The 17,866-nt window shown below is 42.7% G+C and overlaps 3 protein-coding genes across 3 annotated transcripts; all 3 read left to right on the plus strand.

The window, feature by feature from the left end:
- The first annotated feature begins 992 nt into the window (after positions 1 to 992).
- Positions 993 to 1,746, plus strand: LOC120105875 (peptidyl-prolyl cis-trans isomerase-like). The gene has a single exon (XM_039118617.1). The coding sequence runs from the start codon at positions 1,000 to 1,002 to the stop codon at positions 1,519 to 1,521; it is 522 nt and encodes a 173-aa protein (XP_038974545.1). The 5' UTR covers positions 993 to 999; the 3' UTR covers positions 1,522 to 1,746.
- Positions 1,747 to 5,759: 4,013 nt separating this feature from the next.
- On the plus strand, positions 5,760 to 9,664 carry LOC103703856 (eukaryotic translation initiation factor 4B3-like). The gene is made up of 2 exons (XM_008786872.4): positions 5,760 to 7,035; positions 9,247 to 9,664. Exons 1-2 carry the CDS (start codon positions 5,876 to 5,878, stop codon positions 9,278 to 9,280), a joined length of 1,194 nt encoding a protein of 397 aa, XP_008785094.2. The 5' UTR covers positions 5,760 to 5,875; the 3' UTR covers positions 9,281 to 9,664.
- Positions 9,665 to 15,294: 5,630 nt separating this feature from the next.
- Positions 15,295 to 17,506, plus strand: LOC103703993. The gene is made up of 3 exons (XM_039118651.1): positions 15,295 to 15,613; positions 15,728 to 16,121; positions 17,006 to 17,506. Exons 1-3 carry the CDS (start codon positions 15,454 to 15,456, stop codon positions 17,364 to 17,366), a joined length of 915 nt encoding a protein of 304 aa, XP_038974579.1. The 5' UTR covers positions 15,295 to 15,453; the 3' UTR covers positions 17,367 to 17,506.
- Positions 17,507 to 17,866: the final 360 nt, after the last annotated feature.

Raw genomic sequence — 17,866 nt, forward strand, 5'->3', positions numbered from 1 at the left:
AATGATGAGATATTTTGCACAGAAGCCCAGCTTGTGCAGATTTTTTTGCTTTCTATCTCTGGACACCAATATTGATGATAGGAGTTTTTGCTCGCTGCATTAAAATTTACTATTTAATTTGCAACAAAAATGTGGATACTGAAGCCTTGTATTTGCTATAATGATAGAATTTTTTGCTCGATCGCTATTAAAGTTTATTACTATTTAATATATATACAAAATATTTAAATATTAAAGCTTTTTATTTATTATAATTTGTTATATTACAATATTATATTCAAAAAATAATTGAAAAAAAAGAAAATATCATATTCTATGCATGGCGCAAGAGTAATATTAATGATTAGAGTTTCAGCATCGAGGAGGTTCGGTTTTATAGAGGTCTCATGTTTGTCACGTGGATGCTGGTATTAATGGCATGATATTAATAATAAAATTTTTATCTGACCATCATTAAAGTTTATTAATAAAAAAAGAGAGGGGATATTGAAGCCTTTATACTCCGTTTCAAAAATAATTAGAAAAAGAAAAAATAAATTGTATCCTTCACGTCACACGGATTCTATGCTAGCTGCCACGTAAATTACTACTCTAGCCAAAAGCCAGTTGCAAGGCTCGAGCTCATCATGCTATCCGAGCTGCCATTAGCATCCGGCGAAATAGGATTGGCGGCATGAACGATTCCCATACAGAAGTTCCCACGTGGATTCGGACCCGTCAGCTTCGTGAGCTGATCACACCAATTTCATGCTCCGATTCCGACACCGACCCCTGTCGCATGCCGGTATCCACGTGCTTTCCGGCATGCTAACCGGACTGCCATAACCGTGGTCATTCCAGGTCCTCCCTTCCAACCGTATTCCTGTTCAGATCGTGCCACGTGTCGCAAGTGACGTACCAGATCCAACAAATCACCTGCCATCTTCTTCCTTCCCCAGGTGTTATATAGGAGAACCTCACCCATCCATCCATCCATCATCCATCATCCATCATCGAGCGATGGCTTCTAACCCGATGGTGTACCTCGACGTAACGATCAACGGGGTCCCGGCGGGGAGGATCGTGATCGAGCTGTTCGCCGACGTGACGCCGAAGACGGCGGAGAACTTCCGGGCGCTGTGCACTGGGGAGAAGGGGCTCGGGCGGTCGGGGAAGCCGCTCCACTACAAGGGGTGCCCCTTCCACCGGGTGATCCCGGGGTTCGTGTCTCAGGGCGGTGACTTCACCGCGGGCAACGGGACCGGGGGGGAGTCCATCTACGGGGGCAAGTTCGCGGACGAGAACTTCGTGAAGAAGCACACGGGGCCCGGGGTGGTGTCCATGGCCAACTCCGGGCCCAACACCAACGGCTCCCAGTTCTTCATCTGCACCACCAAGACCCCCTGGCTCGACGGAAGGCACGTCGTCTTCGGCCATGTCGTCGACGGGATGGACGTCGTCAGAGCCATGGAGGAGGTGGGCTCTCAGGGGGGCAGGACCTCCGAGCCCGTCGCCATCGCCGACTGCGGCCAGCTCTCTTAGGCCAAACGCTCGTTCGTCGGCGGGCGCCTTTACCTGTCTTCTTCAGTTCTCTATCGAATAACGGGGATTAATGGTGTGTCTGAATCCTCATGCACTCTGAATGTCTCTTTCCCAACATCTGGATGGAGGGGTTTGTTTCGATCTGTTCGATCTATGCCATGCTCCATCTTTTGTTGAATCTATGCTTTTATGCATTAATAATAAAACTTGGATTTTATCAACGTAATGCGGCATTTTCGCCCCCCTTCTCTTTGATTTGTTGATGGTCATCCATGAGTGGGTATTAGGTACGTACTGCTTCGGATTTGATATGCTGATCTAAAAAATTAGTTTTACCTCCATGCAGGAAAACTTCTTTTCTCAGTGTAACGAGACTTGGCTCGACCATCAGCTCGAAGATGACTTCGAGAAGCCTTTTTTTTTTTTTTGTGTGGCTATAAAATGCTTCTTATGGCTTCGTTGGAAAAAGAAGTTGAATACATGAGATGCTATGAGTAAAAAATTTGGGAAGGATCTCGGTGGATCATTTATTCTCCTGTTGTCGTTTCTTTTCATCCATTTGGAAGCTGTGTGCGCGTCTTCATCAAAAAAAAGAAACTGTGTGCGCGTCCCTTGGAGTGCTACATCCTCAATTCATCTTTGATTGTATAGCTTGGAGAAAACGAAATTTCTCAAAATTTTCTCAATCAATTATCTTGGATGTTGGTAGCTGCTATGTGTTGGGTGTGTTGGAGAGAGAGAAACTTTCGGATATTCCATAATCAGCAGGCTTCCATTACTGCTGTCGCTTCTGAGAGGCTCTCAATCTTCGATTTCTGGTCAAATTTGTGTCAAATTTGTGCAAGCAGGAGCTTTTGGTGGAATTCGGAAAAATCTGGGCAAAAATCAAAGATCTCAAGGAGAAGATGCTTGATGTGTCCCAGATGTGTCGCTGTAGCTCTTGTCCTCTCAATGGCTGCAGGGTTGTGCTAGGTTCCTCCTCATAGATGAAAAGAAAGAGAGACTGAGAAGGATTGAGCAAATTGTTTGGGCTGGTTGCAAACACAGTGAAGATGCAATGCTCCTGAATTTTTCTTGTAGTATCAGTCACATTTCAAGGGAGCACCTTTGTTATGTCTCACTTTGGTTCAGATTCATGTTGTGGAAAAATACCCCGTTTCCTGGAGTGTTCATGTCTCTTAGCTGTTTGGCCTTTTCTCCCTTCTAGTTGATGCTGTCCATCTTGGTTTTATCCACTATCTTTGCTGTCCTCCCTATTAAGTAGTGGTATCAGAATTACAGAACTACTCTTCAGGATATCTGTTGTAAATATTCTGCTGTAAACATTGTTCTTACAATAAAATTCTTGGGTGGCTTGTTTCAGCCTCTCTTTAGTTCAAAAAAAAAAAAAGATTTTTGTGGCTTCTGCAATGCAACTTATCTATTGATACTTTCTTTCTCAAAAATTGAGTAAACAAAGCTAACTATTCTTTTTTTTTGTATTGGAAAAATAAAATCAAGTCGTATTGTTTCCTTTCATATATGCCACACAAGGAGAAAGAATATGGGATCACACATATGATTTGCCACTTGCCTTTGGAGTGGAACTATATAACAATCCAAGACCTCACCCAAGAAGGTTAGCCAAAAGGTATTTTTTGGATTTCTTAACCTTCTATAAGTACCCAAGATCTCTCCGATGAATAACCGATGTAGAACTAAACACATGCCCAAACGAGTGCTTATATAGTCATCCCGTTTAAGCTCTTATATCGTCGTTGGGGTCAAAATCCATTCAAATCTAATCACAAGCACTACGATCAACTCGTGGTCAGCCTCCATGAGCATGTGCTGCAGTGTTTCCTAGCCCATATAGGTTATGGGCCAGCCCGCTTTGATACCATTTGTAACAACTCTGGATCTAATCTAAAAAGATTAGCCGGAAAGTATTTTTTAGGTTTCTTAATCCTCCATAAGTACTCAAAATCTCTCCAACGAATAATCGATACGAGACTAAACACATATTCATACGAGTCCTCACAAACTCCTATAACGAGTTGAGAGAAATGGAACCTATTCCTCCACCACTAAGCAGATTGCTGAGATAGGCATGCATCTATTTGTCATATTAATATTATGCTCTAGCATGGTGAGAGAATTTTAATTTTATCCCGAACATCTAATTTTTTCATTGTTTGAAAAGTTAAAGAGACTTTGTGTGGCCACATAGAAGGCTCTTTCTCCATATGAAGGGAGGGGTGGAATGGGTTGGTAGGGCAATAGCAAGCAAAGAATAGCTAAGGGGTGAAACCAGTTGGCTAGCTCCTATGTGGAGACGGTCGAAGATACGGAGAGAGAAGAAGGGTGGCTGCCGAGAATTGGGAGAGGAAATGATAGGTTAGAAGAGGGACAGATGGAGGGAAGGAGAGAAATGGTGGAAGAGGAGGGAGGTCAAATTTGGTTAGATGAAAGTCAGGGTTGAGTTAGGTTTTTGATACGAATTATTTACTATCAAATTATTTAATATTAGTAATACCATAACCTATATATGTATCTTAACTTATTCGGTCTTGGGTTAAAGCTAAGATGGCTTCACCCTGCCCACAATCCTGAATTCTTGACTCGTGCATGGCCCAACACTTTTTACTATAAAATGAATAGCTATGCTCTCTTTCAAAAGTAGCTCCTCTTAAGTTGGTTATTGATCATGTTCGAGGAGAAGATAAGGTGGGTGCATGTATCAAAAAAATATTTTGGTATAAAAAGAAAAAAAAATTGGCCTACTTGCTCGAACACCCTCCATGGACGATTGTAGCAACATATGCAGGGCAAGTGACATCGGAGAACAATGGATTTGCCACCAATATGCTATGAAATAAATCCCATTCATCCATACATGGCATAAGTGCATTATACCTGAGATTATATCAACTGCAAGTATTTCCAACAAGAAGTGCAGTATATTAAAGAAGAAATAAGTGATAGACCACAATCAACGAGTTTACTTTATCTTAGGGTTGTGTGAATTTTTCTTTAATTTGAGCTGGGCGTTTCAACTAATTTGTTCTTATGCCGATCACCTTCATCTTCAAACAATAACTAAATATAAAAAATAATAATATGATCTTCAGATTTCTTATTTTTGCTAGGAATTGTAGCTAGCTACCTATACTTTTCCTGTTTTATCTACTTTGATTAAATCGCCCCCTACTTAAATCTCCTGTCATTAAATCTAAGCATGTCCAATCTCGAGAAATAAGTGATCGGTTGAGCACATGGATTTTTAACAAGAGATCTAAACTCAAATTTCTGCGCATGTTGTTATTATATGATGCTATAATGTTGTTGCTACACCATACCATTCTCATGGACAATTGTGGAGCTAATTCGTGCTAGCTTGATGGACCCAGGCTTATTTTTAGGCCTATGGGTTTGGGCCCAGGGCTACATTTCTGGTCCTATAATATAAACTGAGACAATTTTGAACCCCGAATGAGGCTTGATGGAATGTATAAAAAGATCAATTAGCCTACGTCTTCTTTTGCAGACAAGTTCTCTCTTCGTCATGGAAATTAATTGACTAGAACGCTGCGAACATTTCTCCATTCTAGACGGCTGCCTTCTTTGTGCATGACTCTTACCAAGAACTGGAGTTGGATTTGTTGTTGGGGAAAGCATGTCCTGCTCTATCTTCAGTTTTATAAAAACCAAGGAAAGTGCACCATGTCTCTTTTCCTTATAAACATTAAAATTGTGGAGCCAGAATATGGTGGATGCCATTTTTAGATGGCTCTTTCTTCCTCTCCTCATTCGCCTTAGGTTCTATGTGCTTCTTTATGAGATTGTCTTTGTATCAATCAAGCATCTTAATGCTAAATAACAATATGTTACACAATACAAAAAAAAGCTACTAGATTTCAGGCTAGATTCTCCAAAGTATTTCGCAATTGATTTATCCTAAAAGAAGTTTGATTTTGAAATCCATTATAATTATTTCATCTTCCTTTTATAATAAAAAATTAAAAAAAAATATCTAAAGCATCTCGACAAGAGGCTTAGTGAGTCAGCAAAGTAAGGTTTACATGCTGTATCAAATAATAAAAAAAAAGTAAGGTCTACATGCGTATAATAAACGCAACACCTAGAACTGCAAAATAGTGGTCCGAAGTCTTTGACGTTAGAAGACCACAATTTTGGAAAAAGAATCGAATATAGTCCTTGAGTGGACGGGATCCCCGCCAGGTCTCCAGCCCACTCCTTTTTGGATTCTCCTTCCACGTTTCCTATAAATCCACGTTGAAACCGACCACCCTCCTCTGACCGCCTGCCAAAGGAGAGAGAGTTAGCGAGCGAGCGAGCGAAAGAGAGAGCGGCGATGGGAACGGTTTCGGCATGGGCGAAACCCGGCACATGGGCCTTGGACGCCGAGGAGCACGAGGCCGCCACGGAGCCCCGGAAAGAAGACAAGGGCTACGACTCCTCCGACTCCGCCTCCGCCTCCGCCTCCCACCACCATCACCAGCCTTCCGCAGACTTTCCCTCCCTCGACGCCGCCTCCAAGATCTCCAAGAAGAAGAAGTCCCAGCGCCTCTCCCTCGCCGAGTTCACCACCGGCAGCGCCGTCACCCATGGCGCCGGTCGCCTCCGGACCTCCTCCTCCTCCAAGGGCCTTACCACCGACGATCCCCTCGTCCTCCCCAGGGCCCCGCGCGAGCGCTCCGCTGAGGATCTCGAGCGCTACTCCTCCCGCGGCTTCGGCTACTCGTCCTACGGCGGTGGCGTGGGCGGCCGCGGCCGGATCTCTGGCGACGACTCCAATTCCCGCTGGGGCTCCTCTAGGGTTTCGGACGAGCCGAGGAGGGGCGTCTATGGGGGAGAAGGTTCTGGATCTAATAGGGATCTTGGCCCTTCTCGTGCCGACGAGATAGATGATTGGGGCGCGGCCAAGAAATCGGCGGCGCCGGAGAGGAGGGACAGGGGAGGGGTGTTTTTCGATTCCCATTCACGGGCCGACGAGTCGGATAGCTGGATCTCCAGCAAGAGCGCTGCACGGCCTTCCGATGGAAGGAGGACGAACGGAGGGGGTTTCGACGGTCCTAGAGAGAGGAGGGGTGGGTTTGATAAGTTCAACAGGGAGGGATCGAACGGCGGGCCGGATTTGGATACGTGGGCGAAGAAAAGGGAGGAAGCGAGCAGCGGCGGGAGGCCGAGGCTCGTGTTGCAGCCCCGGTCGTTGCCGTTGGCCAACGGGAGAAACGAGGAGCTAAGCCGTGGAGAGCAGCCAAAGGGGCCTACTGAGAAGAGCAAGGGATCGAATCCTTTTGGAGGCGCCCGTCCACGGGAGGAGGTGCTGGCGGAAAAGGGGCAGGATTGGAAGAACATTGATGAGAAGCTGGAGGCTATGAAAATCCAGGAGGCACCACCTGAAAGGCCGTCATTTGGGAAGATGGGGAACGGAGCTGGTAGCTTGCCGGAGGATCGCACGGAAAGGAGTTGGAGGAAGGCAGATACAATTGATGCTACTCCTCTGCCAAGGTATGGTCTTTCAATTGAGTTTGCTCTTTTCGTGATCTTTTCCCCCATCAATTATTTCCAGCATTATGCATCATCCTTATCTAGTAGGTCGTTCTGCGATTCTTGTATTTCCAAAGCTTTTGTTGAATTGACCTGCTATTGCTAGTCCTTGTTCAAACTACTGATATATTAGAAGAGATTTCTTCCCATTATGATTTGATATATTTTTGTCTAGTTATGAGAATGGAACAAGTAGCTAGACTGAGCTTGATGTCATTTTTAAGTTTAGGTGCTATTGCTGTTATTCCGTTTCTCCAAGAACCTTTCTCCCTTCAAAAGTGTTTTTTCATGTTTTGTATTTCGTACCTCCAGCTATATAGTTATCCATATCTCTGAACCTTGAACTTATAATAAGTAATTCATATTGTTCATAGGGAATTCACTTTGTTATGCAAAATAATCGTTTGGAACAAATAATCTTGTAAATGATGCCATTGTTCATTTTTATTCCTTATATGATCAACATCTTCACCTCCATCTCTATCTATTTTGTACAAGGTACAGCCAAAAAAATGGCTTCTGTCAAGTTAGTGACCTACAATAAGTCCACACTCCACAACTTTTTGGTTTCCATCTCTGGTGTTAAGATCAAATGCCAGAGCATCACTGTCATTGTTATCACCTTTGAAACCAATATCATCATCCTGCCATTAAACTAGTGTAAACCAATAGCTGGTTAGAATTTGAGGGGTTTTTGACTAGAAATCTATTCCAAGTTGGGGTTCTATTTTAGCAGTCGGTTTTGTAATATGCTTGTATAGATGAATATTGTAGACACACATGCAAACACACGCACACACAAATATACATATATTCACATGTATACATACATACATACATCCATATATGAGTCAGTTTTTATATATCCCAGATCTATGTGGTATTTGTTCCGTAGTCAGCCGATTGAAGAGGCATAGCTTGATCTTATTTAAAAGACCAACCATGCAGCTGGGGACTTCTAAACCCCTCCACCACGAGCACAAGTAATATTTTGTGTATGTATGGTATCCATGAGATATGTGTGTATGCATATATTTATGTATCTAGGCCTTTATTGCATAGGAATTTTGCATGGGGATTCCATCAGGTTTTGGTTGGATTTATTAAAAGGATAGACTGTATTTAGGTTCGTTTCAATTTTGCTAACTTGTCATTGGCTGAAGAACAAATTGTCGCAAGAAAGTGTGAATAAGAAAAAGTGTTGCATGCTATTTAGTGGGGTTGTGGAGACAAGTTAATGCAATGTGTGAATGGTATCCTCATCCAGTTAGCGTTCAAAATTAAGTTCAAAGTGGTGTATTAATGGGGTTAGATGATTCTTCAGATCTGGAATCTAATTTTGATTTTTTGTATAGCCAGACTTTATAATGATTGGAGCTTTGAAGGATTGTAGCATGTGATCTCAGTATCTTCTTGGCCCTATTATGTATGATTCTGGGTGCGTCAGTGTGACAAATCTTCTCATGTATTAAATGTACCAAATGCGCTTTCTTGACTAAATTATCATGGTCTGGTGATGCTCAAATAAGATCAGGACATGTGGAGGGTAAGATGCTAGCTTTCCTTGATGAAACTTATAGGAAATAATCTGGAAATATTTGCAATAATGCTGAGGATGGAGGTTAATAGGACTGATTGCAGAACGTGGGGCGACGAAGGTGATGCCAAATTATTAAGGAAAGGCTTGGTTGTTATAATTATGGTTATTTTGGTGAAGGATCTTTTATGTTCACATCCAAGGCCCAAGCAGTGATTGTTGGCTTGACCTACTGGTTAATCATCTCCCTGGCTCCACAACAGTTTTTCTTTTTTTTAATCATTTAATTTTATTCTAGTTTCACTTCTGGATCACCATCTTTCAAGAACAGTTTGTACTAGTTATATCAACTCTAATTGTATAAACTGCATTGCTATTTGTTCTCTCCCTCTTTTAAACAACATTGCAAAGCGGAGTTTTGAAGAAGTCATTCAATAAGAAGGGTGCTTACGAATAACCCTTAACCATAATGAATCATATCCAAACCATCCATATCCACTTGTTTATTTCTTTAATTTCATTTCATATTTATTTTACTTCTCTTTTATCAGTCCAATCATTTGGCCCAGTCGTATCGCTATTTTCATGTGGAGCATTGTTTGTTTGCTGAATATATCTGCAATTTTCAAATGCAGGACAGAGAAAGATGAAATGTTACCAGAAAACTAAGTAATCGCCGGAACTTTGGCAGAGCTGACCTCATAACTATCAATCAATCTTAAGATGATGGGGCATTCTGCAGTTACAGTTTCTATTATTTGTGGCTTTCGACTTTATATTGTGGTAACCCTCGAAAGACTAAGGCAGTTTTGGTAGGCATTTTGATTAGTATCTTAGTAGGCTGGCATGTAATGGAGAGCGACAGTATAGCATTTGGTTTCCTCCCTCCGCCTTTGCTCCTCTATACCTTGCTTAGATTATTTGAGATTTTTTTTCCTTTTTTTTATTATTTTTTTATAGATGATTGTACTGCTATTACTTCTTGAAGGAAATTTACTGCTCCTAAAGTCTGTTTTGGCTGGTATTCCCATTTTGAATAGGCTTCGTTTTCAAGGATTGTTTGTGCTAAACTAGTTTTATTAGCCTAAAATTTTGTTGTGCTACATGTATAATTGAAGCAACATCATTGGGTTTTTATAGATGCAAGGGTTGCAAGCACGCATCAAATGCAACAAAATATAGCTCCTGTAAGTTCATAATACTTTCCTGAATTCTGGCGAGTTTTGAACTGGAATAAAAGCCTAATAAAACTTATTAATGATTGTGCTAGTGCAGCTGATAAATCTTGAGATGCTCCTTCTTGCATCATAGTGGTGTAATGGCGGCACGTATTTAAGTTTCGCCCAACATTTTTCCTCCGCTGTGTAATGTTTTAAAATCTAGGGATATTTTGAAGCGATGCTTGGTTTCGCGGGCTTAAACTACACGCTTACTGGCCATTTGGGTTTTTTGGTAGAGTACTTTTTAGCAAAAAGCTACCTTTGTAAGAAATCTGTTATGAACTTTAAAGGATCAGTGACAGGTAGGTAGCCAGGTTAATTGTTTGTGGGTTTCTGAATTCTTGTAGCAGTGCCCCATGGTTGACCTTATTAAAAGGAAAAGCTTGTTTAGATGAGTAATTTGTTGAAATGTTCGTCGTTGCCAAGAAAGTATGGAAGCCTGATAGCCATGGCCCGTGAGGTCGTTGTAGGTGCGGCCTTATAGCTTGCATGCGAACTCTTTGTTCTGTTACTGGAGTACCTCGAATGCCGGTGTTTTAGGCTACCATTTGAGCCCAATGGCTACAGCCGAAAATTGCTTTGATGCCGCCTTGTGCTGGACTTTCTCCTTTATTCCTCTTTCACGTGTGAGTGCGAGGCATTCCACTTGGGATAAATGGGTGCCATGTTATGTCGCTGAAATGGAAGTGTCTGCCCATCCAATTACCCTAGCTATATTGCTGCTAAAGATTAAAACTTTTATTTCAGCGAGAGTGGAGGTAGAAATAGATCTGTTCACGAGCCAGATGGGTCATCGGATTTGCTTAAATGCCTGAAGCCTTTCGCAAAGGCTTGGGTATGGATTTTAAATCCGACGGGCCGGCCGGCCCTGAAATATGAGTTCTTCCGTTGTTTGGATCGGACTTAGGTTTAGATCAGCCCAGTCTTAGCTTGGCCCGGCCTAGATTTAAAAAAGTGGGTATGTATGTATGTATGTATGTATTATAAGTGGTTGGTTCGAATGGTTTGAACGATGGTTTGCTTGATTAATTGAAAAGAGGTGGCTAAGGTTCTTCAGCCGCTGCCTTCATCTCCCTCCGTCTCTTCTCTCTCTCGATTCTTCCATGGAAGTGGAGAGTGTCGCTCCTTATAGCTTCAATCTCCCACTACCTACATTCCTCGCTCCGAAATCGGAACCAATGGCTCTAAAAGCCGATCAAGATCTCGAAATGCTCAAATCGGCAGCTCTCAGCAGTGCTTATCCCTCGCTGTCAGTGCTCCAAATTGAGCTCGCTGGAGATCTTTCAGTGGCAGCCTCCAAGTTCAAACAATGACGGTCGGAGCTCATCTAGATTCCAAAGCTTTCAAAGCTACGGCAGCGGATGCTTCACCCTCTTCGGTGGTTATTGAAGATCATTCGGATTGTCACAGCCTCGAATTGACGACGATAGAGTTTGGATCAACTGCTCTTGCGGATGGGCGGCGGTGGAATACCGAGACTCGGTCCCAAGCCCGAAACCCAAGTACCAGACTCTAGCCTAAGAAGTAGGCCTAGAGGCTAGGCTGAGAAGGGCTTGGGCCTGATTAGTTACATCTTGAGTTGAGCCTGGCTCGAACCTGGGCTGAGCCACTTGATGATCAAGTCTAGGTAGAACAAAGGAGGATGGAGTTGGCTGTTGGTTGTAATGCTGCAAATCTGTCTTTCAAACGAAGTGCATCAACTGTTAGGACAACCAATTGCTTCCCAGTGGATGACTGTGCGGTTGGGAGCCCATAAAATTTCCATTGTTAACACCATCCTCTATAACCAATTAGTTGCTAGGCATAATCTTTATTATTACAGAGCAATTTGATCTAGATGTGCCTATGTGCTATTTGATAATCTATCCATGTCGAAATCCCACAGGTTGTCTTTCATGTTCATCATCGGTTAATACACACACACACACACACACACTCTTTGTTGGAAAAAAAAGAGCAAAATCAGGCAGTTCAGTTAATATTTTTTTTAAGATAAATTTGGGTTTATTATACCAATTTATTGTAAATGTATCTGTGAGAAGTTCAGCTCATATTCAGAATAATACAATAATTTAATAAAGCAGCAATATAGTTTTAGCATTATAAAAATAAAATATTGATAATTTAAATTTTATCTAATATTTTATAATTTTTTATTAAAATTGATAATCTAATATTATTAAGTTAGGAAATTTAATAAATACAATATATATTTTAGAGGCATATAATAGAAATATAATATATACAAGTATTAACCAACTATAAATTTGTTTATTAAAAAGTCAGCTCCCGCGCGCATGCCAAGAGTTTGAAATCTCATGCCCTAAATTTCCTAATGATCGTTGAACGCCTCATGCTCACCTCAAATCTCGGTAAACGAGAAACCACCTACTCCTTCCATCCATCTCTCATGGTGAGGGAGGAGAGGACAACAGAGACGTTTGTGAAGCTGAGGCGTTACTCCAACATTGAGGAGGAGATGGTGCAGCTCCTTCATATTATTTTACAGACATTATTTAAATGTCATCAGTTATCCTTCATCATTAAATTGTTGCTATTTATTTATTTTTTTTACCACCAAAGAATTTACATATTTTTAAATACTAGTAAATATTAAAAAATACTATAAAAAATAATTTTTAGTGGTTTATAAAAAAAACGTTGCCAATTAATCAACGATATAAATTTGCGACATTATGTCGATATTTGATAAAAATTTTGTTAAAAATGCTGGCAGTATTTTTTTTTAAAAAAAATTCCGTTGTGTTTTTTTACATGGGTAAACTTTTTTTTGTTTTTGTGTTGAGAGAGGAGGCATGAAAAGTTCAGCAGCAATATATTTATTCGGGCGACCAAAGCCATTAATGTTTTTCCCTATGTGATCGCGGCCATCCATGCTTCGCGTTGTAAAATGTATTCCTGTGTTTGGATCATGTACTGCTGAGCTTGGTCGGTGGACAGGGTTGAGGAGAGTCGGTTGACGGCAGGAAGCGACGAGAGTAACCCAAGCATTTATAGCCTGACTTGTAGATGGGAAGAGAGGCCCATTCCATTGCTGCTGCAACCACCATCATCGTCGTGTAAATGCTCCCAACTTCCACCGTCGAAGCATTCAACGAATGAGAATCTAATGCTGAGACTAAGTGAGCCGCTCGCTTTTCCTCCGCATGGGCACTTGCGCTTTCACCTGCCTCGCAATCTCTTTCCTTCTTCTTCCTAATGCCATTTGAAGGTCGGGTGCAGTGGGTGTCAGATCTCATTCAATGAAGCCATCTCCCTATCTTGTCCATGCGAACGGATTAAGATAGCTGTTGTTCACGGGTACACGGCCGTCGTATTAATGCAATACAGTAATGCAATACAGTGTATTCCTTCTTGGAAATTTGGGATGGATTGACGGATGGGAAACATAAGCTCCGCCAAAGAAGCAGCGGTGGTGAAGAAAGAGGTAGAGGAACGTCAACTTCATTATCCTTGCGAAGTGAGAACGGCTTTTCTTCTTTCCGCATGCAGGCCGACGATATCAAAGATGGCTGGGGGTTATTTGAGTACGCAGCACTGCAGGCAGATCATCTACGGCTCAAGCCAGTGGCAAATTCCTCCAAGCGAGTTATTTTTGATGGACGAAAAGGAATAGAAGAAATTTGCTTTCCGTTAAAAGTTTAACATCCCTGGTGTACTTATAACAATCCAGGACCTCACCCAAAATGGCTAGTCGGAAGGTATTATTTGGGTTCCTTGATCCTGTATAGGTACCCAAGATTTACCCAGCGAATAACCGATGTGAGACTAAACACACGCCCGCACGGGTCCTCACATACTCCCCCCGTTCAAGCCCTGACGTCCTCATCAAGCTAAGAGTTCAAATCTATTCAAATCTAATCACAAACACCATGATTGACCCATGGTCAGCCCCAATGGATCCATGCTGCAGTGTCCCCTAGTCCACATAAGTTATGGGCCAGGTCCGCTCTGATACCATTTGTAACAACCCAGGACCTCACCCAAAATGGCTAGTCGGAAGGTATTATTTAGGTTCTTTGATCCTGTATAGGTACCCAAGATTTACTCAGTGAATAATCGATGTGAGACTAAACACACGCCCGCACGGATCCTCACAGTACTGTAGGCAAGATATCATATTAAGAGGCCTACCAATGCACACTTTGCTCTTCCATTCTCAAAATCTGTAGTAGGTTGCCCTCCTTCTAAACTTCCAAAGCCTCACCGTTATAATTGGAGTTGGATTTCACCTCTAATATAATTACTGGAGGCATTATAAATTGCCTGAGAGAAGCAATCAGCGCACTTCGACATCCTTAGATTTATAAGTTCAAATTATGGTTTAAATGGCCCTATAAAACATTGATTAATTCATTGAAATAATAATAATCATCAAACCAATTGTTTTGCTACCTAGAGCAAGAAAGACGTCGTATAGGAAAATCATGGCTTCCAACGAAATGCTCATCAACAGCTAGTCGATCAGTATGCGATTTATCTTGCTTCCGAAGGCTACGTATAATAGATCCGAAGTGGTTTTGACCACTCCAAATTGATTTATGAGAGTAATCCTGAATTGCCTCTCCCATGGACAAATGTGATGGCGAGTAGTTAAAAACGACGTGGCTTTTAAATGTTTTAGGCCAGTTGGAAGGTAGCGTTATCTGGAAATCACTAGCCACGGATCCAAGGTCCATAAATGGCGCATTTCTCTCTGGTTTTATTTCCTCGTCCATGGAAACAATGTGGGGAGCTCATGCTATTGAGGGACCTCAGTAATCTTGCCTTTCTCATCAACGAGATTGCTGCACGATGGAGGCAAATCGTGGAACGCTTCTGTGCGGCCATCTGATGCCCTCGCACATCATGAAGCAAAACCATGGCTCTCCAAGACAAGCAGGACAGCAGCTTTCCTAGAATTTGATAGCAGTTCGAGGTTCTGGAGATACTCGTGCTTCTCATCTCAGATCTTCGGGTATTAATGTTCGGATCCAGTGAGTTCAGTGCGGATCGGACTGTGGGATCGATCCATGTTGACACCTTGATCCGTTTTTATGCACTGCCTTCTGTGAGGATACATTGATCCAAGCAGGACAGCTTGGATTGGAACTGTTTATTCTTCTCAATTGCACCATTCACTCAAGTGTAGATATGCAGTAGCCAAACATGTTTTCGCTCCTCGTGTGTAAACTAAATTATATTTACATGGGGAAGTAAATGCAGTCATATCTGAAGATAAAAAAACTCCTATAATGGGGAAAGACGAACTTTTGACTGACTTCGCTGTAGAAGATCTGCCTTCGCCGCCGAGTATATCAAATCTCAAAAAGCCCCAACGCAAAGGGGAAGCCCCTCCACGACAATATCGCCAGTTGAGGGGGGCAGTTGGAAGCACACGAACCTCATTTATTATTTCACTCTCGGATCCTCCCATTTTATATTCGCCACGCTACTCCGCAGCATCCCCACCTCCCACCATCCCTCGCTTCTCTACTCCCTAACCAAAACCCCTTTCCCACCTCTCTCTCTCCCCTTCTTCTTCCTGGCAGTAGATTGTGATCTTTAGCTCATTCGCTTCCAGATCCTCACTTTCTCATTCTTGTAACTCGCATTCCTCCGATGAGTCGCCCGAAGGATTTTTCATGGGTATTGGCAGCTATAGCTGCCATGTTTATAGGAGGGGATTTGAGAGTAGGCGCAGATACAATGGTGACCGGGAGCGTCTTCTGCGACCAATGCAAAGATGGCCATTGGAGCCTCTTCGACTATCCTCTCGATGGTACCGTAAAATAAATCCCACCATTCTCTCCCCAGCTACTGTATATAAGATAAATTAAAGTTCATGTTGTTATGTTCTTAAGAACAAGTTGTTACTGCTTCAAAACAAAATCAGGAGCGAAGGTGGCGGTGACGTGCGGAGGAGCGGACGGCCAAATGACAGCGTACAAAGAAGACAGCACCAACTGGCTGGGCTGCTACACGGTGAGATTCGAGGGGAACCCGGACCTGAGCGGCTGCTACGCGCGGGTGGTGGGGGGGCCGGAAGGGTGCGGCGCCGGGGCCGGGCCGGCGCGGGGTCTGACCCTCATGTTCCGGATGTTTGGAATGGCCATGTACACGGTGGACCCGCTGCTGTCCCAGCCGCCGCAGCCCATGGGATTCTGCCCGCGCGATTCGGCCCCTCCCTCGTCGCCGACGCCGATGCTGCCCCGGCTCCCGCCGCCGCCACCTGTGCCCCGACGGCCACCGGGTCTCCCTTCCTTGGAGGCCTCCGCCTGCTCCTACGAGTACGATCACCTGTCTCCCCCATTCTCTCCTTCTCTCCATCACCAACAAATAGTTCTTCATTGAATCCTCGCTTAATTTTTTTTGGATATTTATATAGGGCTATCGGATTGGAACAAATGGTATCAAAACAAATTCTGCCTATAACCTATGTAGACTAAGAAAATAATCTCGTAAGAGTTCATAGAGGCTGACTGTGTACCGGTCATGATGCTTGTGATTAAATTTGAATAGATTTAAACTCTTAATTCGACAAAAACATCAGAGCTTGAAAAGCAAAAAAAAAATGTAAGGACCGTGTGGACATGTGTTTGGTCTTAGATCGGTTATTCGTCGAAGAGATCTTAAATATTTATATATGATCGAAGAACACGAAAAAAAATATTTAAGTTGTTATATATTGATTTAGGGGAGAGGGATTAGCCGTTGGGTTCGACCAGGCAGCCGGGAATTACGCCGCTCCATGCCTGACATTACCGACGTTCTGCATGTGCGTCGCCTGGCCCGCTGGTAAAGAAGGGCGTGTCAGGCATTGAGTGGTTCTTGGTAGGGTAGGGAAAGGCAGAAACACATCTCAGTTGTGACCACTTTTTTATTGAATCAATGTCCGAACCGAGCATTTGGGCTTCCATCCTCTTCCAATTATTGGTTAAGAATTTTGCTTTCAGGGGAGTAGCCATGCTGCCGACCATTTTAACCAGTAGTAGCAACGTTTTATTAGGAGACATTGCATAAGCTGAAAACCCCTCAATGGTCCTAGAATTCGACATTAGTTTGCTTAATTTTTTGCTTTGCGATGAACAGTGTTAATATTAAGATTCAATATTAGGATGTTTTTCCTAATCTTACATTGGATCGCTACTAATTTGCGAACACTGATTGCTAGTAAATGGATGATGCCACAATTCAAGTGCTACTGGAAGGTGGTGAGCCCACAGACGAGGGTCGCCATGGCTTTTGGACCTATCGCCGCCGGGAGGTACGGGATGAACATGACCCTGTGGGAAGGACTCCAAGGGAGGGGAGACCTCTACAGGACGCTGCTTAGAGAAGGGACTGCAGCTCTTCTCAACTCGTATGATAGCTTGAGCTTCTTCTACCCCACACTTGGTGTGATAGACCACATGAACCGGGCCTTGCTTGGGTCCTCTAGGCAGGCTCTCACTACGGCATTAAGGTTCAGAAGGGCCAACTCCGGTGCATATGGCCCTGGAAACGTCACCTGCAATTTTAACCCATGTTCGTAAAATGAGTTTTATTCAATTGAATTCTCTACTCATATGCATGAATTTCTCATGATGTTGTTGTGGCCTTGGATTTGATTTCACCTTACACATATGATATGTAACTGATACTTATGAGTCAAAGTGCTTAATATATTTATTCGAGCGGGTTGGGAAAAGTATTTAATTTCTTATAATTTCCTATCATTTTTGCCCCTGCCTACTTTTTCTTTTCTTTTTTATGTGTGTATTCATTAATTACACTAGTTATATTGCAGGTGCAAGAGAACAAGCTTGCTGTATATTCAGGAAAAGGATATTTATCGTAGTCAATAAAATTATAAGGCCCAATCCAAATATCCAGTTCATAGCAGTGCGAAATTAGACATAAGTTTGCCCGCTAGACCTCTAGCTAAGAAGGACATAAATGGTCCACATAAGTTCCAAGTTAAAGTTACCCAAGTAAGCTTGCCAAAATTATTGCTCTAACTTGAAATTGACCAACTCATATTTGATACAATCAT

This window comes from Phoenix dactylifera, unplaced genomic scaffold (genome assembly GCF_009389715.1).
Source record: "Phoenix dactylifera cultivar Barhee BC4 unplaced genomic scaffold, palm_55x_up_171113_PBpolish2nd_filt_p 000388F, whole genome shotgun sequence".
NCBI classification, from domain to species: domain Eukaryota; kingdom Viridiplantae; phylum Streptophyta; class Magnoliopsida; order Arecales; family Arecaceae; genus Phoenix; species Phoenix dactylifera.